The sequence below is a fragment of the Buteo buteo genome, chromosome 5, assembly GCF_964188355.1.
Source record: "Buteo buteo chromosome 5, bButBut1.hap1.1, whole genome shotgun sequence".
Lineage (NCBI taxonomy): Eukaryota > Metazoa > Chordata > Aves > Accipitriformes > Accipitridae > Buteo > Buteo buteo.
In genome coordinates this window covers 52567023-52594370 of record NC_134175.1, presented here as the reverse complement: position 1 = coordinate 52594370, position 27348 = coordinate 52567023, and the positions used below count along the sequence as shown (strand labels likewise).

The 27348-nt window shown below is 39.1% G+C and overlaps 1 protein-coding gene across 5 annotated transcripts; it reads left to right on the top strand.

Annotated features, from left to right (window-relative positions):
* The first annotated feature begins 423 nt into the window (after positions 1-423).
* STAM2 (signal transducing adaptor molecule 2) lies at positions 424-25647 on the top strand. Of its 5 annotated transcripts, XM_075029075.1 has the most exons (15): positions 435-545; positions 1169-2703; positions 9453-9537; positions 12086-12161; positions 12384-12479; positions 15276-15422; positions 17112-17181; positions 17940-18126; positions 18999-19093; positions 19830-19912; positions 20095-20182; positions 21000-21054; positions 21726-21879; positions 23377-23546; positions 23777-25647. In XM_075029075.1, exons 3-15 carry the CDS (start codon positions 9500-9502, stop codon positions 24006-24008), a joined length of 1491 nt encoding a protein of 496 aa, XP_074885176.1. In that variant the 5' UTR covers positions 435-545; positions 1169-2703; positions 9453-9499; the 3' UTR covers positions 24009-25647. The 5 variants fall into 5 exon arrangements, with proteins under 5 accessions (XP_074885178.1, XP_074885174.1, XP_074885176.1 ...); XM_075029073.1 differs by lacking the exon at positions 1169-2703 and having other exon boundaries at positions 430-545; XM_075029076.1 differs by lacking the exon at positions 435-545 and having other exon boundaries at positions 602-2699.
* The last annotated feature ends 1701 nt before the right edge of the window (positions 25648-27348 follow it).

Genomic DNA, 27348 nt, shown 5'->3' with positions numbered 1-27348 from the left:
GGGGGGAAGGAAATAGGACACGGAGCGACGCGGCCGCACCGGGGAAAAACCGGGAGCGACTAGGGGGAAACGATTCCCCTCAGCCGCCACCGCCTCAAGATGGCGCCCCGTGACGTCACGGCCACCCGCCCCGCCCCGCCGGGGAGAGGCGGGGAGGGGGGCGGGGCCTCCGCGCCCGGCAGCGCCGGCCCCCCCCCCCTCGAGGCCCCCATCCCGCCGGGGTTGCCCCAGCGAGCGCCTGACGCTGCCGCCCGCCCCGCTCCTCCCCGTTCCCGCCGGTACCGGCGCCCTCCCGCACCTCTCGCCCTCCCCCTCCCAGCACTCCCCCCCCCTCCAGCCTGATCGGCGCGTCGTCGCGGTGCTGCTGCGGCGTTTCCTCCGCCGCCCGTTCAGGCGCGGAAGGGCGGCCTCGGGGGCCTGAGGCGGCGGTCGGGCGGCGGCGGCGGCGGATCGGTCGGCCGCTGGCCGGGCTGTCTCGTCTGAGGAGCGGGCGGGCGCTGCCGAGATGCCGCTTTTCGCTCCTAACCCCTTCGAGCAGGACGTGGGTGAGCAGAGCGGGACGGCGGGGCGCGGGGAGGCCGGGCGGCGGCGGCGGCTGGGCCCGGGTGGCCGGTAGGGCCGGTGCCAACGGGGCGGCGGCCTCCTCTTCCTCCTCCTTCTCCTGCTTCACCTCACGCCTCCTGAGGGAGAAAGAGTAACGACGGCCGGTGTTGGAAGCCGCCGTTCCAGGCCTGCTCGACGAGCAGCCGGTCCGTGAGGCGCCGCGAGGTGCCGGCAGCCCCGCCGCCGCCGAGGTTCAGGGGAACACCGGCGTGCCGTCTCTGACAGGACCGGGGAGGCTACCCCGCTTCTCCCTGCCCTCCCGGGGCTCTGAGGGTGTTGTGGCCCACGTAGAGACACGGGGCCGGAGGCGGGCTGGCCCCACTTGCGCCCGGCGGTTTAAGGAAGTGCGTGGTGTGGGCCGTTGCGCTGTGATTTCTAAAGTTTTACAGTTTTTACAGCCTGTCTCTGAGGTGTCGTGTTGTCTCCCGCCTTTCGTATTTTGTTGCTCGGTTTGCTGGGTTTCCGTGAAGTGCGGGATGTTAGGCTTGCCCTTTTGGTGTAGAACTCGAGAGTGAAAACCAACTCTATTAATGTCAGTAGAGACCCATTTTTATGCTTCTTTCAGTACCCGAGACTAAGGCATCGTCTAGGGGCTGATTTGGTGGCATCAAGTTAAGCCTAAACTGACATTTCTTCCCATTACAAAACCGTGAGGCAACTGGCCGGAGTTGGTGCCATCGACGGGATGAAGAAGATGAGTCACTTGTTTTGTTTTGTGTTTCTGCTCTGTCTTGTGCTTTCTTGAGCATTTGACTTGGTCTGCGCGTTGATTTTTTAGGTTTCTCTTTTTTGCCTTTTAATTTTTTTTTTTTTAAACAATGCCTATCCTGAACCAAAGCACTGGAAAAAGCAATTAAATTAAACTAGATACCAGAGTCAGATTTACATTTCTTGTTACACTGGAATTTTAGGTAAGAGAAGAATTCAACATTCTTGGGATTTTTGTCAAGGCCAGGATGTATACAGGTGGAGGAGGTTGTTGTGAGTGCTCCTATTACCACAACATCTCTTTTTTGTGAAGTTGCACTGTTTTCTTAATGTGTCTGCAAAGTTTGTGTAATAAAATAATTCCCTTTCTTCTTTGTCTTCTCACAAACCATTGTGAGATTTTTAATGTTGACCTACAATGGAAATGAAAGTAGAAACTTGCCAGACCAGCTACGCATCATCCAGTTACTTCAGATAGCTTGTGAAGTTTTACGTGTGTTTTGCCACTAACCTTTCACGTGGCTCTAACTAATGTATTTGCACAAGTGAGGACTTTCTGAACTTGGAACTCTTACAGCTGTGCAGAATTCTTTGGCAAACCTAAATGCGTCAGGAACTTCAGGACTATAGTACTTCAAAAGTGACAGTCTGTTCACTTGCAGTTTCTTAAATTTTGCCTTGCATATACTAAATATAACTGTCTGCACTTACTACAATTAAACAAGTGCAACAGAATAGGAGATTTGTGATTATTGAGGCTAAATCTTACAGTTCCTTGCCAGGAAAAATCTCTTTGCCTTTAGGAGCTTTTTTAAAAATTATTATTCCATTGGAAATTAGACTATCCAGAATATCAAATGTGGATAGACTGTACTTTAACTTGCAGTGTTTACATGAGTGGTTTTTCATGCTTTTAATATGCATCTGTCAGGATTTAACGTTTTTACATTTTGTTGTTTTTTTCATTTAAAAAAAAAAAAGGTATATACCATGAGCCCAGCTGTTAGCCTGATGCTGCGGAAAGGAGAGATCCTTTTCCATGGTCCCATCCACCCAGGTTGTTGTGGCTTTGTGGTTTTTTGGTTTTTTTTGTTTTGATTCACCATTGAGCTGATTCAGCTCTTTTTGGCAGAAAAAACCTAATTTTCCAGAGTAAAGTATTTGGCTTGTGAGTTAGATCATCTATGAAGGTGATGTGTTTGGAAGTTTGATGACTTGAATCAGCTCAGCAAAGGCTGTGAAATGGTAGTGAAAAAGAGGAGCAGGACACCCCTGCAAAGGAAGAACAGGACCCCACTTTTGTTAGCAGCCAGCAATGAGGTTGATCCAGCTCTCTCTTCAGACCATACATCTAGTACTGCTCTTTTCTTGGAGCACCTTTAAAAAATGTAGGTAAGTGTGCTTTTGCTTTGCCACAGCTGGTTTTGCTTCCTTGGTTCTAAACCCGTATGTTTGCTTTTCAGCAGAGCTGTGCAGCATCTTAATTCCTTGGCATCTGCTTTGGTTTCTTTGTGTGTAGTTGCAGTGTCAAAAGATTAACCTATGGAATAGTGTTTTAGAGAAGTGTGGTTTCTTTTATCTGTTTTTCTTACTGAGAGGATACCCCAAAACTTCAGTTCTTTGGAGTGTTAGAAGCTTTTTAATTTCCTGTCTAAATCTATTCATAGTTAGTTCGTGTGCACTTGATCTTTTCCCAGCGTTGTCCTTCCTCTTAAATAACCTTCATCTCTGAAGTAGTTGCTCCTTCAATAGAGAACAAGCCTATTCCCTTTCATCTTTTGTTTAGTTAGCCTTCTTTCGTAAGATTGTTGACATGATCAAGGGAGTAGGAAGTATTTTTGTGTGTAGTTTGACTGGCATCCAGAATTGTACACTGTATCATGGATCGCTGATAACTTGTATGATAGCATTTCAAGTTTCCTTGTGCTTTACTGAAATGTTTATCTGGCACGTTTCATTCTAGGATTGTATTTGCCTTTTTGTGGCTGCTTTACCTTGGTGCCCTGTGTGTTCTTGTGCTAGAACTTGGCGTACTCATCGTCCTCCTCTTGCTTCCAACTGCTGAGCACTTTGCTTCTAGGGGAATCTTTTATTGACTCTGTGTGAATTTCATTTTGCCCTGCTAACTGTTACCTTTTTCTCCCTAATCCACACCTCAAGGGTTTACATTTCCCCTTACGTTATCTTTCAGCCTTTCCTTTTATTGATGATACCTTCCAACTTTCTGCTCTGCTAGCTTACCATGGTTGATGGTTGGACTCGATGATCTTAAAGGTCTTTTCCAACCTAAATGATTCTATGATTCTAATTGACGGGGGTTTTTTGGGTGTTGCTTGGGGTTTTCTTTTCTTCTTGAAAAGTAGGGACAGTATTTTCCAGTCTTCAGTCTGTGGCTTTACCTTGACTTAACTGATTAAAATTCCTGAATTCGGAGCCTGCAATTTTATGGCATTTCTTCCTCATTTTTGAGATTATTACTGGTCTGTTCCCTCAGCCCTACCTTGATTTTTTTTTTTTTTTTAATAGCCTCACTTTTTTTTGTTGTTGTTTTTAATTATATTAGGAGGGACGTTTTGTTACATAATGTCACTGTTGGTAACTTTCATTTTAGTGCATTCCAGGCTCTAGAGTACAAGTCTCTGTTAATCCCTCCCTAGTCTTTTCAATGCTTTTCTTGTAGTTTGCAGATTGTCTGACAAATGGAATTGTTTGCTTTTCAGGTTATTGGCCAGTTGACTCAATGAAACAAAATGTCACACTCCCTTTTTAAGCAAAATTTGTATCTTAAAAAGACTTCTCAGTGAACTGGATTTACATTGCAAAAAGTTATTTTAATATTCCACTTTGATCCAATTTTTTTTAGAATATAATATTTAGTGACAGGAATAGGGACTTGGGATCCTTACAAGTAGGGTTGCCTTTTCAGCAAGGACCAAGTGGACCATGCAGTGTTACTGGAAATGCAAGTCATATGACTACAGTGTCATAGTGTCTATAATCCCTAATTAAATCAAAGCTAGAATTTTCTAATTTGGCCGTACAAAGGCAAGGCAAACAAACGAAGGTCCGTGGGATTAAATTTCTGGTTTTCATCCATGTGGTTCTGCTTTATCTTCTGAAAAACAGCAGTCTGGAGTAGTCCTCAATTTTTTTTGTTTTTCACTTTTCATATATGAATGCTGTTTTTATATACTTAGAATGGCTCTGTGTAAAAGTTGAAATATTTATGTGCAGACAAGATTTTATTTCACATAGCTTTGGGGGGCAAATCAGTCACTAGAAAATTTTTATTGTCGTGATCGCAGTTTTTAGCAAATGCCATATCAAATTGAGAAGTTCTTTGTGCTAAATCAGTGCTGGAGTGCTTGTTTTATCTTTGTTTTCAGCATAAAAATTGACACAGGTGGAAAAAAAAAGTTATGTTCTAGTATTTTTATTTTTTTTTACCTGAGATGTTATTTGGCATTGTTGGCAAGCCTGGCTGAAGGAAATTCAGGACTGAAATAACAAAATATTTTGCAGGTTTGAAGGTCGTACGTGCTAGGCAGCATAGAGGTAGAGCTGTCATCAGACCAGGATTGCTGATTTTGCTGTGTCAGTGTGAAATGCTAATGCTATACGTTAAATGGGATATAGATTTCCAGCAGAAGCAGTAGGTGAGAGATTTGTGTTGTGTAACAGTGTGATACACTTTTGGTAGGAAAAGTGTCATGTTGGTTACCTCTGCAGAACTTTTGGGGTGTCCGTATCTCACTCGGGGAATTCTGGGGGCTGTGAAGTTCCCGCAATTCCCTTTCTTTTCTTCCTTTTTGTGTTCATACAGGTATTTTAAGATGCCCGCGGTTGCTCTTGCTGTTTTCCTTGCTTCTTGCCATTGTGAATATAGATCGTAACATATCTGCAGAATTCTCAGTGTTGTATTAGAAGTGGGGTGTGTTGCTTTTGTATTTGCAAACCTGAGGGAATCCAGCGCTGGTTGTGTATTGCTGAAAAGACAGCAGGTCTCGAGAGAGGGGCTGTATGAAAGCTGCAAGGTACGGAGGCTGCGAGCTCTGCCTGGTGTTTCCAGGCCTGTAAGAGTGAATGTGCAGTAGCACACTTAATTATGAGTGCAGGTCTCTGGCATTATGCCAGGATCTTTAGAGACTGAGGACGCGATGTTTGGAAAGATGTAAAGAGGGATGCTTTTGAGGATTGCCACATGTTGCCCAGTTGCAGTCCTCATAGTATTACTTTTTTCCCTGTCTTTTGGTGTTATTTATGTGTATTACCCATCCCTTTCTTGTGAAAAAGGGGAAAAGAGCTAGTGCAGTTAGGCTGGAAACGCGATGTTCAGCTTTCCTTTCAGATACATTTTGGATGTTGTGTGGTAGAGGGAGGGTCCTGAAAAACTTGACTTTAGCAAGCAGTGGTAAAGCATTGCCTTCTTTTCTGGAAGAGCTGGTGACAGTGTTTGAAGGCAGTAGCTTGAGAAGCATTTCTTCTTTTGGCAGTAATATCAGTAAACAGTTCCCATCCCTTTCCCAGCTGCTCATTTTAGTGCTATCTCCTCTCTTGTGTTGGCATAGTTTTCTGTGCAGCTGCATGGCAAATCAGATCAGGGAACTGATCCAGTTAAAAATGATTAATTGTGTTTTTAATTCTTTGTGGGTTTTTAAAAATATACCAAGCAGCAATAAAAAGAAGCATATTTTGCTTTTATCGTTACTTCTATAAAAGTAAGCTCATGTCCATCCAGTGTTCATTAATTGGGGGTCTACAGAGTATAAGTCATAGCATTTTTTTGAAAGTTTATATTCTCTTAGCACTGAAAAAGTCTTGGAAAATGTATCCTCCCACATATGTTTCTTCTGATCAAAGTCCATGTCTCAGCATCTGTGAAGTAGTTATCCTTCAAGATTATTCTTCAGCTGGAGCTCATGTTAAGCAAAAAAACAGATGCTGTTAAATTTGTCATGCTGGCAGGGAAGAAAACCTCAAAAGTTGTAAGAGTTTGCCGTAGGGCAGCCTTCTTATTCTCACTGGGACCATTTCTGCTCCTAGAACAGGCTGTGTGGATACAAGAGGAGGGAGTTTGCATTTGACGTGCCTCTGTGTACGAACGTGCTGGCTGGGGGAGAGGCGTGGAGAAGCACGGGAGCTGCGAGTGAGTAGCGCTAGGCGTTATGGTAGCTATGCTGTCCTTCAAGGTGTAGAAGGTGTGGAGTTGAAACGTCTCGGTGAAGCCTGGTAAACACGAAGCCTTCCTGTAGACAGTGGAAGAGTTGATCAGGATAGCATGGGACATCTTCTGTCATGGCAGGCAAAGCTGACTGTGACTTCCTCTAAAGGTCCAGGAAAACTTCAATGTATGTCCTCTGGCAAGCGCTTTTGAGTCTTTTGTAGAGGACAAAAGTGACAATTGTGTCTACGTAACAAACACCATAAGGGAAGGAGAGCTGTTGATGGGTCCCGGCAGGCTGAAGGAGCTGCACCACTGCCCTTGTTTTACCTTGTTCCTTATCTGGCAGTCTTTGTGGGACATCTTTTTTTTGGCTCTGCATGACAGCATGTACAAAGCTAGGAGCTTGGTTTTGCAGTGTTTACACTGGAGGGTCAGTTTACAAGCTTGCATTTGACTGGCTTGTAAACAAAGTAATTTTAAATTTCCTACATATTTTTATGTCTGAGTATCTATTTCAGTTAGTTTCTTTTCTGTGATATTTTAGAAGAGAGTGCTTTTTACTAGTGAATCAGATAGGTGTCATCTCAAAGCATCTTATATGTATTTTCTGGATGCAATTATGTTTTTTCAAATAACTTCTCCAAAAGTAAATTACCTGATTTGGTTTGTTTCCCATTTTAAAAGGAGAGTAGTGGAGGGAAAGAGAAGGGAGCGTAGGAGGAGGAAAGTTTGGAGGTCTGGGTTTGGGGTTTTGGAGCATCTGAAATGATAAACAAAGCTTACGTATATGACAATACCTGTCTGCGTATCGAGACACTGGAGCGTCTCAGCTGAGCTTGCATCCTCCTGAGTCAGTGGGCATTGGTGAGAGCTGGAGTTGGTCACTGCTGTTTGTGGTGGTTTATAGTTCTGAAGACTCGGGTGTGAAATACAACCTCCATTTTTCTTGGCTTCCATGCCTTTTTGTTGACCTACCACCATTTCTTACTTGCTAGCTGCTCCCTCTCTGCATGTGGAAGAGAGGGACTTGCGGAAGGAGGCATCTCTAAAATATTCCAGGAATTTCAGAGGGGAGACTGGTTTCAGGTCAGGGTGACACCAAGCAGTGCTATTAAACAATGTGCCCAGTCTGTTTTATAGGTATTGGTGCTATTTGTCACGGGAGGGCCGGCTTTATATGCACAACTGAAGGCTGCTGTCATCTAATGAGATGGACTAATTTGACTGACAAGTTTTGATGAGAGGATTCACACCACTGGGGATGGAGACGTGCAAGGCGATGCTTTTAAAAAGCAGTTTTAGCTGGCAGAAATTCATAGGAAGCACGAGGCTGAAGTTGTGTGCACCAAACATTGCATTGTGCTGTTCTTTCGTAATCGTTCAGTACTTATGGTTCACATATCCAGGAAATGTGCATATAGAGATTGTTTTGGTTTGAATTTTTTTAATAAATTGAATGTTAAAGTGCTCAAAATTGCAGGCACTTGTTTATTTTCAAGAACAAGCAATGAATTTTGTGTTAGTGTCCTAAAAATACTGATGCACTTAAAATTTAACAATTATGTCCTTTCCAGGTAAGTTTTGGAGAAGGTTTATGCTGTAGGAACGTGCTTTCAACACAGTATTTGCTTCCCTTAAATAGTTAGTCTAAGCTTGTGAAGATAAACTATGGCCGAAATTGCAAATTTCCATTCCTTCCTTCTTGGTTTGCTTTTACATCTGTAACAAAAGGGTTTTTAGGGGCACTGTTGGCTGCTATGCTTGCGTTTTCTTTGTGGAAGCCGTTCTGCTGAGCCAGCCTGGGTATTGTTGCAACTTTTAACTGCAAAACTAAGTAGTGAAGCTGATTATCAGAGAAGATGCTTAATTGCACACATGAAATTGGGTTTATCCTGTGGTAGTATTGCTGTCAGCAAACCTTGTAATTTTGGAACAGCTGCTATCACAGAATACCATCACATTAATTGTGAGTGACCGTTATGGTCTGCTTTAATCTACTAAATATTCTTTAAAATACACATCTCAAAGGGATTTAGTGGCTTCTCCTACCAAAGTAAAATTCTGTAAAAATGCTGATTATGATATTGCCGTGATTCTGAAGTGCATTCTGATGGGATTAGTATATAACATAAAAATCTAAAAGCACTTGTCTTTGAATTTACTTAAAATATTAAATTAGCACGTCAAAATTAAGCTGTAAGGCTGCAGAGGCAATGCATAAAATACTTAATTTGCTGTTTATAAGCTATTTTAGTAGCACTGTAATATTTACATGTGATTAAAATAACAAGCGCAATTAAACAACATTAAGACTTATCAGTTAATAGATAGAATGAAATGTTTCAAATATTAATTAAGTATACATTCTTTTGATAGAGCAGTCTGGTTTTTGTTGCCCCCTTCTGTGTTTTTTATTAATCCTTCCATGCCATTTATTTGTCTCAGCACTTGCTGTGGCATTTAGATTTCCTGAAAAATCTAGTAGAATAAAATATTTTAATAAGTGTGTTGAATGAGGAGATAGCTTTCCTTTAGAGCCCTAAGGAGGTTGGGTTTTTTTGTTGTTGTTTTGTTTGGTTTTTTTTTTTTCCTTGGAACATCCATATGAAATATTTAATGGCATGCAAATGTTAGAAGACCTTGAGCAAACTCTAAGCTAGGGCTATAACTTAAACCTGGAGTAACTAAACAAACTGTACAGAAGCAGTTTCTTTTTCGTCATTTACAACATTACACTTCAAGAGTTGTTTCTGTTTTTGGAACTCTTAAATACTTATCGCATCTGTTAGTCCAGTGCTGAAAACTGTACATAGCACTCTACAAGATAGCAAGAATTCATGCTAATCTGTAGAAGACACTGCCTCCCAGTATTTTGTATATGGAGTCACCTTTTTTGGTATGGCCGAGAAAGTGTTTGTTGACTAGAATCTGAACTTAATAGGGTATTACGCTTAATCAATCTTGTTTTTCTTTATAGAAAAAGCCACAAATGAATATAACACCAGTGAGGACTGGGGTCTTATTATGGATATATGTGACAAAGTTGGAAGTACTCCTAATGGGTAAGCTGTATCTCAGCTTTACAACGTATAATTTCATGTTCATGTGAAGAATACTGTTTCAGAGAGAACGCGTCTTAAAATGCTCATCGTAGTCAGCTATGCAGAAAGTGCTACCAATCTGACACTTCTGCAAGCTCTACAAATATATGTAGTTGGCTTTAAAATTCTTTGAAAGAAATGTTCCAGCAGGATTTCTAGTAGAGCAATTTGTATATGCTGAGTGCATTCCAATTTTTATGGAGTTTTGTATAGTAGACCAAGTTATTCATATTTAATGATCTTGCATAAATTTCGAGAGGAGACTGTGCCAGTAGGAAAAAGTGAACTAGTTTCTTTGCAGAAAATTATCTAGCTAAGACAGTTAGCTATTTATGATGAGAAATTTGTCTGTGTTTATTCATTAGGAAGAATGGGACTGATGGAAGAGAAAAGGGGGAAAAAAATGGGGATCAAAACACTGGTCTGTTTGAACCGGTTTAGCTTAAGTGGTAATATTGAAACATAAATGGTAGTTCAGTGATCCTATAATGGGCAAAAGTATTTGCTGAATTTTAAGGTAACCGTCTTGTGTGATAACATGTTCTAAATTTTGAAGTAAACCTGAATTAGTGCATAGGCTGAATTCTTAATTCAATCTTAATATATATTCTTGTGTATACTATAAAATCCTAAATTCTTAATTTTAAATGCCACTACTGCTAACACATTTTACTTCAATTTTGTGTAGTTTTCTTCCCTCCTGCCCTTCACTAAAAGCCATCTTCTGAAAAGAACAAACATTGTTGCCTATGTTTAAATAAATACATAGCTTAACAACAAGTATGTTGACTTTGGATTGCTTGTATATTAACATACTCAATGTTAGGACTAAAACCATACTTCTCTGGCTACGTGTAGATCACCAAGTAGCTCAGCACGGTAGGGCTAGAGTGGTAAACCAGAGCAGTTGGTACTGAAGCCACTGCATCCATCCAGTTTGCAGCTCAGGGTATTTGGGGTTTCCCGCCCCCCCCCTTCAGAACAGGTTTAAAGTCTTCTAAACTTAATATCCACACCAGCATTGGTGCAAATTTGTCTGCAGATCCTGTCACTGGCTCTGACTCTCATGGCTCCTTGAGAAGTAGGAGCACATTTGGTGTGCACAGAGGAGCTTCTGGCTTAGTTTCTTCCAAAAGTAAATAAATTTGTGTGCACAAAACTCCACTGTGAACTAAATGTGCAACATGTGGGAATGATCAGAAAATTTGTTTCAAGACCAGACTATTGCTCTAAACCAAAACGTGAATATAGATGCAGTTTACTGTACACACAGTACATTGAAACAGACATCTTTTGAAACAAAACATTGAAACAAACATCTCTCTTAATGTTAACAGTGAAACAGTTTTGGTTTCGTTTCTGCTCAGGCTTTTTTTTAAGCTTTGCCAAAGGTTGCAATTCCATGACGACTTTAAATTGACGGGAGAGAGAATTTGTGTTGAAGAGGGTTGTCAAATATTTCCTCTAGTTCCTTGTGCGATGGATTCCTGGTGAATCTGATCTTGGCAGAGATCTGGCTGAAAACTATCATGTGCAGCCAGATCAGTTCCTTGATCCGGGCACTGTATGACTGCTAAAGCCTCAGTCAGGAAGGGAAGGGGACTGCGTTGCCGTAGGAGGGGACGGTAGGTGTTTGGTCCACTACTTTCATCAGTGGCTTTCACTTGTGCCTGTGTAAAGTGACCAGGGAACCATAGCCTTAGTGGTGAAGAGCAGAGGTTGTTTGAACTGAGCTCGCTAGGCGACATGGAGAAACGCAGACTTGCGACGACATTTCTAGTTCAAGTACACTGCAAGTGATACTAGTTGTAAAGATACCGCATCAACTCTTTTTGTAGAGATTTCATGTTTTTAGGAGGTTCAAAACAATAGTGTTAATGAAGCCTTACATATGCCTCAGCCCATGTAGCTGGTGCATGCCGTTAATGCTCGTTTTAAGTATGAAACTCCTCAGCAGAGTAACATTTAGAGTGCTAATCGTTATTCTATACTTATCTCAGATTTTGCTGAAACAAATTATAAAGTCTTTATGTGTCCTTAGTGTCTTGAAAATGGGCTCCAAGAGCTGACAACCTGTGAACACGATTTTTAAATTAAATCCGTAGAGACCCTTAACAGTAGCCAGTAAAATAACCATTTATTTAATCATCACTGCCTCTTATTCTTTTTTTTTTTTAATATAGATGTTTCTTTCATTGTCTATTTCAAATTAATTTCCTCAACTTACTGGCAATTGCTCCCTTTATGACCTGTCAGGAGTTTTATGGAAATCAATATAAAATGTCAGTGTAAAAATGGAGTTTGTTCCAATCCAATATACATATAAGAACAAACAAGTTGTTAAATATTTTTTTTCCAGACTGGCTCTGGAAAAGGCTCAGGTTCAGTTACATTTTTTTTCAATAGGCCCAGTTTTGTTTGCTTACCCGACTTGAGTATCTGGTATCATTCATTCCACAGATTATGTCAGTCACATTTATCACTAATAGTTTCTTTGTTCCTTTTTCAGAGCCAAGGATTGCCTTAAAGCCATCATGAAAAGAGTAAATCATAAAGTTCCCCATGTGGCTTTGCAAGCACTTACAGTGAGTAGACTATCACTATTTTCAAAAAAGTTTGTATTCTTTTATGTAATGCAGCTATTAAATGTGTACTGCTCAATTAATACCTTTATATATCTTCAGTAGAAGTCAGTCAGAGTGTGCATGCTGAACAGAGGATTGAATTTAACTCTTTTTATGTATGCTTTTATTTTGGATTATTTTCATTGTTGTCATACATTTTCACAATTTTATTTCTCTTGTCAGCTTTTAGGAGCCTGTGTATCAAACTGTGGAAAAATATTTCACTTAGAAGTATGTTCTCGTGATTTTGCTAGTGAAGCTCGAGGTATAATAAATAAGGTAATTTTTTATAACCTTAAGTACTGGGGGAGGGTTGTTTTGGTAACTTCTTGCTTTATCTCAGCATAGCAAAGAATTGGCAAAACTAATGTTCTAGTTAATACGCATTTTCTAGTTTTGGTGCAATTGCAGGTACTGCTGGCTGTTTGTCTTATCACTGAAATTCGTGTACTTTAATTTTTATTATGAAAAGATAATGTATTAAAGAAGTGTCAGGCTGATAATACCTACTCCAAATTTTTACAAAATGACATGAGCAATTTTAATTAAAATCTGTGACTCTTCCTAAGCTCAATTAATTTGATAATGGGGAAGGCAGCTTTTCTTGAAGAGTTTTTATTTGGCTTGAATGAAATTAATAGGCTGAAGTGCAAAGGGAAAACTGTGAGAAAGTTAAATTACATTTTTACAAGGAAAAGGATAAACTTTCTTAGTTTCTAGAGATATTCAGAATGTTGAATGAGGAGGTAACCAAGAAAGGAAGACCTAACTGGTTAGGGTCAAGCAGCTGATGGGATCTAAATCTGGATGCAATGAATTGAATAACAGAAACAGCTTTCCCCTAATTACTGTTCCAGTTGAAGACAAGAATGGCTAATGGGTTAAAAAGAAGTTAGTCTTCAAATATATGGGAGGCCTGGAATCATCAGAGGCTGAGCAAAGCAATTAAGGAAACTAATAAATTGCTGGGAAGCAAAATGAGTTCACAGCTCTTCTGTTTCTTGCTTTGTATGGAAAAATAGGTCTTAAAGTCCTCCCCTTTGTTCTCATTAGCCACGGTCCATTCTGAAACAGAACATTGACCTTCATGGTCTGACAGCACTTGTGGACGTAAAAGCAAACCTTTAATCCCACTGAAGAGTGGTCCACTGGAGCATAATTTATTTTGTTGTTGGGAAATACTTTACGTTTTACCCGTGTCCCTGGCCCACTTGGAGGAATAATCTTCAGAGGGCAGATAAAATTGTACTTTCTCCCTTTCCTCCAAAAGAAAATTAGTTCAGACAAGTGTAACAAATGTCTTTGTGCTGATACTGAGCCTATCAGGCTACATCTCTTCTTTCAATTAAATGCATGCTTGAGCCCAAACTTGTCAACGTTCTTACTGTTCAGCATATGTTTACATGTGAGGCACAGGCTTACAATGTGATCTGAACTACATGCAAATGAGAAATCTTGGCCATGTGCTGCATTTGTGCAGTCCCAGGCACTTATCCAGAAAGCCAAGTGAAACAGATGTAGGTGAGCCCAGCAGCCCCAGAGCCCTTATTCACCAGCAAGTATCCTGAGGTTAGTTTGGATGCTTTGGGTTCAAACTACAGTCTTTTCATCAACTGTCAACAAAACTACAAAGTGTATGGGGTCTGAAGTGCTTTGGTCCATGTTTTACCCTTGTAGTGTTGGTGTGACCTTCAGATATATTAGCTGCTCTACTGAAGAGTTGCTCTTTTTGCTCCAATGATTTTTTTTTTAAGGCATGATTACAGGATTAACCGCAGCTGATGTTTAATGTTACTGAGGTATACTCTGAAGAGTGTTCTTTAGCCATACAGTAGAGTAATACATGACTCTGACCTGCTTTCCTGAAGGTGGATTATCACTTCGGGTGAGGTTTTAGCACATAAAATTTGCAGTGTTGAATGAAGTCAGTGGTCCTATGTGGATTTAGAGTAGCTGTAAATCCTGTGGATGAGGGTGGAGGAAGGGGAGCTCTAGAGGCTCTTTTGTGCGAGAGGCTGGAGAAGAATGTGGGAGCCAGAGGAATTGCAGGCAGAGCATGAACTTGATCTTGGTTTGCACCCACTCCAAGGAATTACCTTCCTTTGCCAGACTGTGTCCCTGCACCTCCGTTCCTAATCCAGGAGCTGATAGTATAAACTGTCCTACGAGCTGGGTGGCACTGTACATCACGCATAATGTGTCATTCCTTTTTGTGAGAGAATCTGAATCAAGGAGACATACATACGTATATACAGAGATGGTACAAAGATCAGGTTTTTGTGAGATCCTGTCACCTGAGAAGTCAACAGGGAGAAATGTGTTCTGGCATCTGAGGAGAAGACAGCAGAGGTCATAAAAGGTAGGGAAGGTGTATTGTCTTGTAGGGAAAGAGACAGTATCTTATATTAGACCAACTTACATGGTTGGGAGGGGAATAACAATACAAATAAGAAGTAATGAAGAGAAAATTGAGGTAAAATGGAGGGTAACTAACATAGAGATGCAGAAAAGTTGGGGTAAGTGTGGTAGATAGCCTGAATTTCTCCAAAACTATTGATGTAGAAACATGGCTAACACTTGAAAAGCCAAAAAGATTGTCAGTCCTTTTCCTTAACCATTCCTTAACCAACTAAAATTGACTCCACTAAAATAACAGCACTATAGGTAGGTGAGCTGCCTGCAAGATCTAAGCTTTGGCTATGCAAGAGAATTTGTCTCAGAGGATTGCTGTAAGGGTTGATTTAAAAAAAACAGTTGTTTGGTAGAATTGGGGAAATCTGAACTACCTGCAGGCTGGTGCTGCACTGAGGTAATGGTGTTAGAAGCTGCTATGCCAGCTTTCAAATGAAAGGATGATGCTCCAAAAGCTAAGCATGTTATCTGTAGTATCAGAATCAGTGTATAAAAGACCATATATTTTCTAGGCTCTGTTTTCCAAATTTTCTTAAGACAATTATTAATTATTAAGGATATTTATAGTAAAATGGTTTTGGTAACAAAGTTTTACTGAGGGAACAACTCCTTCTGTTCATTTTGAGGTACAAGCATCCCTTTCTGTGCTATTTTGTCTTCTAGGCTCATCCAAAAGTATGTGAAAAGCTAAAAACTCTAATGGTGGAGTGGTCGGAAGAGTTTCAGAAAGACCCGCAGTGTAGCTTAATATCTGCAACTATTAAATCTTTAAAAGAAGAAGGTGTAACTTTTCCTGCAGCTGGATCGCAGGTAAAAGCTGATTTGGGATAGATGGTACTGTTAGTTCACTGTTCCTGGTGGTGAACAAAATGAAAAGCTCTCCAGATGAGATCTTTTGTGCTTTTGATTAGAGGAGAGTAGGATGCTTGTTCTAGTTTGGTTCCCTTTTTATGCCGAGGTTCACTTCTATTCATTGTGCTTTTTAATGTCCTTGCCTTCCTAGGAAAAATAAGAACAGACTAAAGGCTATTTCATGATGCCCTTACGAGTTGTTTCATTTTAGATCCTTCTTTTCTTCCAATCATTTTTAGAGCCTCACTGAGCTGTCACCACCTTAAATCAAAGCAATTCTACGCCCACACTTTGTACTTGCTGTTTCATGGTTCTAATTGCTGACTTGGAGCACATACCTTCATTTTTCTTCACAGAGCCTCAGAAAACAAAGGGCAATATCTGGAATGGAGACATTTTTTAAGATGAGCTCTGCTGTGCTTTCCTTTTCTGAGTCCCCATTTCTTGTTCATGCAGTTACCTGTCCATGTCAAGAATTGTCCTGGCTCTTCAGTAGGTGGGGAGCTCCAATCCCTATCCTCACCCTTTGTATTCTACTTCTTGTGGTGTATTATGCCTAATATTCTAGCTGGCAGATACGATGACAGGTTGTTTTTTTCTGTGCTTTATTATTGATACTTCTAAATATTTTCATGTAAATTATGAGTCAGGTGAAGATCAGTCCTAAAAATTAGAACTGCAGCTTCTATTATGTATTCCTTACATGAAGTTTACTTTTCTCTGTATTAAACACAGAGGGTTTTTTTTACTTTTACAATCTTTCCTTCCTCCACAAAGATGTTTTCACTTCTAAATCTAGGATATGTGTTAAAACATATGGCAGAAACATGGAAGATCTAGAGTACTGGCAACCAATTATGCTTCCTTTCCTACGAATACATAGAAAATGAAATCTTGATGTTTTTACTTCATACACTTCACTTCAAACAAGCAAAGCTGAGGTTTATTAGTATTTGGTACACTTGTACAGAATTGTTTTCTAGGACCGTTGGCAAGTCCTAGACATGGCTAGTGTCTGAAACTAGGTTCTTTATTCCTGCTACACGCAGGACAACTTCCTTGTCAGAATGAGGTGTCTAAGAATGATTTCACTATGCTCTTGTGGAGACTTGTATTATTTAAGTCAGCAGCTCCCAACTTGATGTACATTGGGTCTTCCTTCCCATTGTCCCACCAGCAGAGATAGAGGGTGGCTTTTTGCTCTGATACAGAGACCTCCCTTTTCAGCAGGTCGAGCTGCTGCTTAATACCTTGGGTCTTCACAGATGTAGGACTCCAAAGAGCTTTTTCTTCCCTTTTGAAGGGAGGGGTGGAGGAGTGGAGGACAAAGGTGGAAAGAGCAGTCATTTAAATGTGTAGTCCCACTTTAATAAATGAGACCAAAATAATTATTTAAATGAGGTCAGTTATTTAAATTAGATCTGATTATTTATTTTACTTTGTTCCTTGCTGAAAACAAAATAAAACAGGGATGAGATTCTGAAGAGTGGTAGTTTTTTCTTCCAGGAGGTCATCTTGATTCAGTAATGAAATGCTACAGTAAGGTAGCTAACCAGGAACAACTTATTACTAATTTTTTTAAGCATATAATTATAGACCTTTCTTTTTCCTTTGTAACCTGAACTTACTCTATTCATACATTTGCAGGCTACCACAAATGCTGCTAAGAATGGTTCATCATTAAGTAAGAACAAAGAAGATGAAGATATAGCTAAAGGTAAATTGCTAGTCACAGCCTTGGGTTAGACTTGTGCTTTAGAAGTGTTGTTAAAATGCACGGAAATACGAAGTTGTACTCTCTTCTGCTGCATAGAATTGAAAACAAGGGCACAGCAGGCTGGCACCTAATATACTGTATCATTCAGAATGGTATGAAGGTGTTTTCCTCGTGGATGAGGATTTGGGGTAAGATGTATTCTTCCCCATCACATAGCCATTGGCATTGTTTTATGACTGCTTTCTCTCCACAGAGCTTGGTCACTTCCCTTCTGTACCCACACATTTTGTTCTAGCCTTCATTTTGATGCTTTAAAATATCAGAACATTTAAATGTTTTATTCTTTCTCCTCTTTCTTGGAATAGTTACTGTTGTTCAGATGTGATAGTAAAGAATTTATCAGTATTTCTGATCATGCTAATGATGCTACTGACATTACTAGTGTGTGCTCTCCTTCAAATAGTGGGCTGTACCATGAAAAGCAGAGGTTTTTTTTAAATGTTTCATAACTTGTACATGATTTATGTCCTGTCTTTTAATCCTGTTGCAGGGCAGAGTAAAGCTGTTGAAATGTGAAATACAGCTAGTCGTTTGGAGCAAAGATTTTTAAATTTAAAATATTAGAGGAGCAGGTACAGATCGAGTATAATATAACAATAAATAATTTTCTATTTATTTTTACTAGGAAAGCAAATTGCCTTTATTTACAGGGTTAAAATATACAAACTTCCTTTTTTTTTTTCCTCCCCTAACTGTAGCTATCGAATTGTCTTTGCAAGAGCAGAAACAGCAACAAATGGAAACTAAATCCTTGTACCCATCTGCAGAAATTCAGCAAAACAATCAGAACTTGAGGAAGGTGCGAGCTCTGTATGACTTTGAAGCTGTTGAGGACAACGAGCTCACCTTTAAAAGTGGAGAAATTATTTTTGTTTTGGATGACAGGTATAATATACTCTGATGAAGGTGTCTTCATTCCAGAACTGTTGGTTTCTTAGGATAGCAAATTTTTCCTGTCATGCTTTTTTTCCCCCCACAGAAATGTATATCATCACTCTGACCTCCCTCAAATCCCCTTTATCTTCCACTATTCTTCTCATACCCTGAGTTTTTGACCTCAAGTCATTTTTGGTGCAGGGATAACCTCCCTGCGTTACATTGGGTATTTCATTCTGTGGTGTAGGTCCAATTTGTTTGTGGTTTTTAAGATGAATGTTAGTTGGTTGTATCATATGTCATAAGAATATACATGTGCATTACAGTGCTAAATTCCAGCTACTTCCAGGAATTGTTAAATCTGTGGCTATCAAGCATCACATTTGCTAAGAATAAAACTGAAGAAAAAATACTTAAGATGATTATTGTTGTTATCACTCTTGCCCCAATGATAGCTACGAAGCAGAACTTCTTCCTTGCTAATACTGTTCTAATTTAATAGACTGTGACAGATGAGTTACAGTTCTAATGTTAGTCCCCACTTGTGTACTTCTTGTAAACTTTTAGATGAAGCTATAATGGGCTATCATGTAATCAATCTAAAAATTGAAGGGTTGCGTTAAACTTTGAGTGATTGCTACTGAGTGATTTTACTTCCCCCGATCCCTCCTCTTCTCCTCCCCACCCCTCTGCCCCAGCTCCTGTCTTTTGCTTTGCTGCTAGGCTACTTATCTCTAGAAACGTTCTCCTTTGCCTTTGTTATTGGATACACAGGGAAACAGTGTATTAGATATCATGGGTTTTCTGTCAAAAGCCCAAAATATGTCATTGACACAAAGCATTCATGTTCAGAGTTTTGTAATACAGCTTTATTTCCCCAGTGACACCAATTGGTGGAAAGGTGAAAATCATAGAGGAGTAGGACTGTTTCCATCTAATTTTGTGACTTCTGACTTAAGTGTGGAACCCGAGGCAGGTAAGTTAGCTACTAAAAGCTGACAGATTATTTTGAAAGGTGGGCTTATGGTGGAACTACTGATTAGCCCATCAGTAAAATAAGTTCCTGAAATCAGCCCAAGGAAAGAATTGAGAGAAATCCTGTCCTTGTTTCTAACAAGCAAGCAAGCATACCACTGCTGTAGCTTACTTTAACAATTTCAATCTTCTGATGCTCTTGTAAGTTGCTACCTTTTTCCTGTTACAGAAATTCAGTTCAATTTACCATAATTCTGTGTCAGTAACATACTACGTATGAATGCAGTAGCTTGCCATTTAAAATGTCAAAGTCTCTTTTCAGACATCAAACCTAGTATAGAATAACATTCATACCCATGTCAGTGGTTTGTAAGAATCACATTGTTAGCTCTATTCATGCTTATGATACTAAAATAAATCTTAACACTTACGACTTGGCTGAAAGTAACTGTACATGTGTTGGAGGTGTTTTTAGATGCTAATGTGACTCAAGAGTCTTTCCCTTGCTGGGCCTAGGTTCATAATCAGGCTAACAACCCAAAGGAAGCAGCTTGTCAGAACTTTTTTCTAGACAAACCCATTTTCCCTTCTTCAGCAACTAGGTGCATTACTGCTTGAAGTACTTATTCAAATTTCTCTCTCATTTAAAGATCGGATGGCAAGCAAGGAGAAAAGGTGTATTTTAAGTTAGCATAGTAACACAGGCGCAGAAAAGAAACTAACGTTTGTTCTTTCAGCAACTGTGGATAAAAATTCTGTTCCTGAGGATAATACAGAAGAAATTAAGAAAGCAGAACCTGAGCCGGTTTATATAGATGAGGTATGCAGTCACTTTCAATATAAAAAATTACTGAGGTTGTATGTTGGTTGAAACATTGTTTTGTTACCAAATGTTACCAAATAGTTCTTCATATAAAAAGAATTTTTTTTTTGTTTGAAAACTAAAACAGACTCTGCCATGCTTCAGAAATAACTGTTCTTAATCTTCTCTTGACCTTTCAGGATAAGATGGATAAAACACTGCAGGTACTTCAGAGTATAGATCCTACAGATTTAAAGCTTGATTCTCCGGATCTTCTAGACTCAGAAGGTACTTTGAGCACTAAGCTAGTTTTTGTATTTCTTCCAACAATTACCTTCTGTGGATTGAGCTGCTAATTCTTCTGCATTTATTTTAGGCTTAGCAAAACCGTGGTCTGCACTAATAGTGTCCTGTAGAATAGCTTATTTCACAGTGGGAGCATGGGGCTATATGTATAACTCTGAATTTTCGAATAGTTGCCAAGCCAGCTCCATGTTTAGCAGAGTAATTTGCATAACTTCCAGCTAGCGTACAGTGCCTGATCTTTGCAAGATCCATCCACCTATCAAAACTCTGCTTGAAACAAGCAATTAATTTTGTGTCAAAATTTCTCCAAAATACTGCTGGCTAGGAGGGGAGACAAAGTTCAGTTCACTTAAGAGCCAGTTAGTTCAAGGTGTGTAATAACAACGGAATGTACATTAAAAATGGGGTGTTCCTAGAATGGAAAAAGTGAAGGTAAAGGAACATCTGCAGTACAGCATATCTAGATAGATTCGTAGGCACTCTAGATTGGATATTCCAGTAGGAGATGAAAGTCATAGATCTTGCACAGTGCAAGCAGAAATGCAAAATTTTCCATGTGTTTCATCAGTAGTCTTTTGTTCAGGAGGGTCAAGGGAAAGAGGAGAGAGGATGACAACGCACAATAACCACAGTATTTTTCCTGTCTATTTGGGCTGGAGGAATGGGACGCACGCGATAACTAGGTGCGCTCTCCAATTTCGTATGCTATGTTAGTGTACTTGGATAAAGTATTTTTTTGGCTGTATTTAAATTTTAATTGTGCAAGACACTAACTACCTTGACACTTTTGTCTTCACAGATATTTGTCAACAGATGGGTCCAATGATAGATGAAAAACTAGAAGAGATAGATAGGTGAGCCTTAACTTAGCTTCTGCGTTATTTACTATGATTTACTTTAAATTGAGCAGTTGTATTAATTTTTGTTGGTACTTTCTCTTTTATTTCGCAAGCTAGAAAATCTTGCAAGAAAGATATTTTAACAATTCTACCTTTACTTTTCTAATGCTTAGGTGCCAGTGTGTGTAAGAAGATTTGATAGCAGCTCTCCGAAATTTACTGCATAAGTTATGGGGTGCATTTTATATTAGCGCTTTTTGACTGTAGTCTTTTGCAATCTGTCTAGAGCTTGGTATTTTCAGTCTGCTGCTGGCTGTCCTCCATGACAGGAAAATCTATTCAATGCTATCTTTACCTCGTCCCCCTCAGACTCCTAGGGATATTTGAGGGTGAAAAGAAAAGGTAACTAACACCTGTGGAGTTGCTTGCCTTATTGCAGCTAGGGAAGAACAGTTGTTCACCACTTGGATTCTCCTTCCAGTCCCACTGGTATAAGAAACAGAATGGTGTAAGAAACAGAATGGCAATTTTACAACATAGATGTGTAAGAAATGGACCATCTTCCTTTTAAGGGTGGTTTTTTTCTTGCATATTCAAAACTGTTTAATGAACCACTCTTGGTTTTTTGCCACCTAACACTAGATATTGGAGAAACTTAGCGTTTGCATATATTTGTTTTCAAACAGAAAACATTCAGAATTATCTGAACTAAATGTGAAAGTTCTAGAAGCTCTGGAGCTCTATAACAAACTGATGAATGAAACACCGATGTATTCGGCCTACTCAAAACTCCACCATCCTGCACAATACCCGCCTACATCTTCTGGTGTTTCAGTGCAGGTCAGTATCCCTTTCTGGAAATAGAAACTTTCCTAATATAGACTTCTATTTAAAAAGATGACAGCAAAAAAGAAATGTACGCTTTCTTGCTAGCCTACGAACAATCTGACATTGCTTGGTGGCTTTTTATAGCCTTTAGAATAAAATACCATTTACGCACTAGAACAGAGTACTTCAGTTTGCAGTTACCTGCTTGTACAATAAGGTGTAGTTGTTAATTTTGCTCTACTTAACAGAAAGATACTGTATTGAAAATACTAAAGGGTTCCTTCTATGATTAATTTTTTTTCAGTTAGAATTGTGTGTTTCAGCAGGTTGGTGGATATTCTTGCTGTGAGTCATGTCCTCAGTCTTAAAGTAAAATGTTACCTTCTTATCTAATAGCGGGGATGGGAGTGAACTTTAATATTAGTGCATTAATCATGAGTACAATGTACTTTCTAAATATAGAAACACCAGTCTGGTTTTAGCTTTTTTTCCCCTAAGAAATGAACATGTTGTATTAGGGGGTGTAGTTGCTCAAAACTGTTTTACAGTATCTCTAATGTGCCATATTGACATTTTAAGAAAACAAAAATGGAAGAGAAAAAGATATATTAAAGATCCTTTTTGGAGAAAGCATAGAATGAGTGTTTTTACTTTAAGTGAATTTTACTTTAATGTTAATTGTTCAGTGGGAAAAGAATAGTTGCCATAGCAACTGCTAGATCTGAAAATATGTCAGTTAAAAGTAATTCCGTGTCCTTAACTTCTGGTAACGATGGAAAATTCATTATAGTTCGAGGTTAAAAAGTAATTTAAGCCAAAAGGCAACTGGAGTTTACCGTTTCTTCCAAGATGCGTGCTTCCAGTGGTGAAAAATACAAGATGTACAATTAAAATACAGCTAACGATGCTCAGCTTAGCGTAGCGACTTGGTACAAAACTGTCTATTCCTTCAGTGTCCATGTAGTACCCAAAGTCTAAAACCAATGAGCAGCATAGACTTCTGTAGACTAAGCCTCTTATACCACCTGTTCTATTTGCATTTTGAGTAAAGACTTGCATTATCTTAAACCATAAATGGAAGAAACTAAAGTTTTTGCTTTCCTGTTGTGTTAGAGTCTTAGAATATTCTTATGTTTTAATTTCCAAAACGTGTTAAATAACAAATCCTGTATGGTGCCCGTCTTCCTACTCAACTCTGTGCATCAAAATATGTAAGGATTGAACATTTTAAAGATGAGGCAAATTAGAGAGAAAGAAATAAGATTTCTGGGAGGGGCAGAGGTCTTGTACGTGACACACAATATCTTTCAGATATTAAGCGCTGATCTTGTTAGCAGTGCATTTCTGAAAAAGGCACCTTCTGATGAAATAAAGGATGCCTTGTTGAAAAAATTAATTGATGTTCATTCAGCCTTTGAACCCTAACATTTGTTCATTGTAGTGGTATTCTGTGCCACATTTGCTGCTACTTAATTGAAAATAAAAGGTATACAATGTTTTTATTTACAGTCATATCCTGTACAGCCACCTAGTGGAAACTACATGATCCAGGGTGTTCATCAAGTCACCATTTCCCCAGGTTATAGCCTAGGACCTGATCAGATGGGGCAGTTGAGGTCTCTGCCTCAAAGTATAAATTCTTCTGGAGCAACTCAGCCAGCTCAAGCTGCGTATTTAAGGTATCGCTTCAGCAAACTGTTAAATCACCTTCTCCCTGATGGTAATTTTTACTACTTTTGTCTAGAGGTTGTGTGTTCTTGGCGTATTTACAACGACGTGTAATACTGTTTGATCATTTTGAAAATACACAGATTGCTTTTGGACCAAGCAATATTCTTATTTGCAAATCTGCTTGTCAGATGAATAGACATGAACCTGTCAGAATTAGATTTGTTTTGTTTTGTTACAGCCCAGGACCAGATTCTGTGTTAAACCAGACGTACATGAACCAGAACCCTGGCCTTCCGTCAGCTGCCAGCACAGCTGCTTACACCCAGCAGCAGATGGGAATGTCAGTGGATATGTCGGCTTACCAGAATAATACATCGAGTTTGCCTCAAGGACCAGGTTATCCCGTGGCAGTTCCTGCTCATTCTGTTCTACAGCAACAAACAAATTACCATCAACAGCCTCTCCTTTAAAAACAAACCAGCTCGTATTTCTGAATTAATGAATAAAGGTTGCCAGACCTAATGATTTTTATGAATACCTGTCACGAATATCAGAATACATTTTCCTTTTAAATAACCCAACTTACTGCATTAGGGTGATGCAGAGTAAAAATACGCATAAGATCTGATTGTTAAGCATTCGCATAAAGATAGCTTGAACTAGAGTAGCTGATGGTTTAAAATAATTTCAGATTACTTTGAGCCCTTATTTCAGTGCTTTCAAGAAACGCCACTTGTGAATCTTAAGTTAAAAGATTGTTCAAAAATCATTTTCTTTTAAACGTGTTTCTGAAAACTTGAGGGTGCTTAATCATTGTTATGTGTTGCTCTCGTTATGCATTGCCTCCCCTGGTATCTCACTATAATCCTTCTATCCAAGTGGCTTTAGAGAATCCCTGCAGATGTAGAGACCACCTTCTCTCTGTGCTGCTGTAGTGAGCTTTACACTATGATGTGCACTGCCTAATTGGAACAACTGCACGAGTTCAGCAGATGAGAGCTGGAAGAGAAAATGATTTGATATTGTGACAGTGAGGACCATGTACCTACAGAAACATGAGAAATGAGATTTTTACAGTGCTGCCTATTAGATTTTTGGAAACTACAGAGAACTTCTGATGTGTTTCTCTTGAAGAAAACAGGTGGGGTTTTGCTAGAACTCATTTGTGTCTTTTGGCAGAGGGGGTACTGCAAGCACAAGTCTCCTTTGCAAGAGCAGGCAAGGGATGCTCCCAGCTGACTGTGTGGGCACTCTGTGGATACAAGGTGCTGAGCCAGAAACTTTTACAGAATCTCTTTTCTTTTCCTTTTTGGATGTATTTGGAAGTGAAGGAGTATTGTAGTTCCTTGTGGTAAAGGAGGAGGCTCAAGAATGTTTGAAGCTTCTTAAGACTGTGAGAATCTGCCTTGTTCCCTTTCCAACAGGGAGCCGAGTAGAACAGGAATTGTCTTTATGGGACCAGGGGGTTCTTGCCTCTCTTGGATTTCCTTTCTCTGCCACCATCTCCATCTCTAAATAAACACCGATTACAGTCAGAGAAACTCTTAAACCATTTGGAAAAGGTGTATTTAACACCCTATCTGTATAGGCAGAATACAAGTGCTTTGTGAGTGGGATTGTGCTCCTCATTTAATACAAGGAGTAGCTGCATATTGAAAATGACAGACGTGTCTTTAGAAAAGGAATTGCCTTGGAACTGTGGAAGCGTAGCATTTGGTGGCTAAGAAAAGAAATCTAAGAATTTCTTCCCTGATGCACTTTTTTAATGGGTGGGGTTTGTACAAGAGGAGCAGATGAGCTGAATTATCTTTCAGGAATGTGGGATTTCTTTCTTTTACTGTTTCAACCTCTGAAAAAAAAGAATCACTATTTGCCTACTCACTTTAGCATAGTCATATTTATACCTATTTTAACAATTTTATGATGAGTAATAATCTTTAAATTGGGAAAATAATGGAAGCAAATCACTGATAAAATCATCTTGATTAAATGCATGAAACTCCCAATTGTCTAAATAAGTATGTTTGGTGTATAAATTTTCTACCAAATGAGAACTATCAGATTGTAGACTGTTGTTGAGTAATAAAATCCACTCTTCACTCAGCGCCACCTCCATTTCTTTTACATTTTATTTAATTATTTAGTGTCATGACCTTGTTCATTTGCAGCCTCATGCTTATGCAATAAGGTATTCAGTACCTGCTCTTTAAATAATTTTTTTTAATTTAATTTGTGCAATTGGAAGGAAGCTTTTGTCTTTTCTTTTGACATGACTTTAATTTGTCTTTATCCTTCCCCTTGAAGTAGTTTAGTATAAATAGCACGTGTTGCAATACTGAAGTATTTTGATAACTTGTTCCTGGGGTTCTTTAAGAACAATAATTAATTTCAGTGCTGCTGTTCAAAATTCTTATTGTTTGGAGATTTTTTGGTAAGAGTTTACTTTGTTCCAAGTTGATATGTAGTCAAACTAAACCTTGCTATCGTTTATATAGATTCTCCATGTTTGTTAGTAAATTGAGATCAAGGTAGGTATTTTTATTGGATGCAAAACTTTGGTCCAGCAGAAATACTGAGTATCTTAAATTGAAATGGCTAGACGGATGTGATTTGATTATGTTCAGTAATTATTAAGTATAAATAATGTATATACTCATTTGTCTGAGATTTTCTACACAGCTACATATATGCATACTGTTAAAGCCTGAAATTTTATAAAAGCAGGATTTGTCATTCTGTCATCTCTTATATTCCTAATTCTGTGATATGCAACTTGTAGATAGTGTAAAATAATTTAATTATTATTAAAATAGTGTATTTAGAGGGGTTTGGTGTTAATAGAATCTGTTTTTTCTCTTCATACTTCTATACATTATCATATTTATTTTTAAGGCCTGATTGTAACTGAACATGCTGCCAAAGGATTTATCTAACTTCAGATTTCTACATTAGGTTTCTACCTACTGTTTTATATCAGGAATCAACAGTAGATAACTTCTGCTTTTTCATATAAACTCTTAATGGTTAACATAGAAATCTGTGCAACTTTATAATGAGAATTTTATTGTAATATATTTGTTTCATGGGTGTTGAAAATATCAATACCAGATAAATTTTCTTCCAGTATGGGTTGGCAACCTATTATGTCTAAGTTATAGTCAGCTGAAAGCAACAATTGAATTTGTCCGTACTATCACCCACCATGCAGAGACGTGTTTTAAGAAACTGTGGTCTTTCATCCAGCCTTGATGTGACAAACGCTTTGTCGATTTAATTTGGTACAGAAATCACGATGTTAAAAAATCAGATTGTTTCCGTAACAAGTAAACCTTAAAAATAATGTTCTGTGTTCATTTTACTCCAGCTTCTGTTCGTAGATGTTCATGGACTTGTGGAACAGTGTAATTTCTTTTGAAGGCTATCCCTTAGAAAGGAGAGCTGAGTGGGACATGGCTGCAGCTGCAATCTCTTACAGGAATTATTTTCTGATAGGAAGGAGGGTTTTTTTTTTCCTTAATTTTATCTATGCATCTTTTCTAAGAAATAATAGGCACTACTCTTGCTTACATTGAACACTGTGATGTATCTGTTGAATGAACGAATAACTTTTTAGAATTTATGGCTCTTACCAGTTAAATTTTACATGAAGCTGACTCAAACTTTTTTGAATTGATGAAAATGAATAATGAAGGAAAGGAAATACAACCGGGACAGGTTCTGAGCACATCTGAGCTTTCACAGCTCTGCTCCCTTCACTGGCACTGTGACGTCTTCTGGTCGGCCAGCGAGTGATGTGGCCACCAACGGATG

Excerpts from the sequence above, each read along its gene's own strand:
- STAM2 (XM_075029073.1), top strand. The coding sequence starts at position 506 with ATGCCGCTTTTCGCTCCTAACCCCTTCGAGCAGGACGTGG. Across the intron at positions 12,480-15,275 it reads CTCGAGGTATAATAAATAAG|GCTCATCCAAAAGTATGTGA; the intron begins GTAATTTTTTAT and ends TTTGTCTTCTAG. Across the intron at positions 20,183-20,999 it reads GGATCTTCTAGACTCAGAAG|ATATTTGTCAACAGATGGGT; the intron begins GTACTTTGAGCA and ends TTGTCTTCACAG.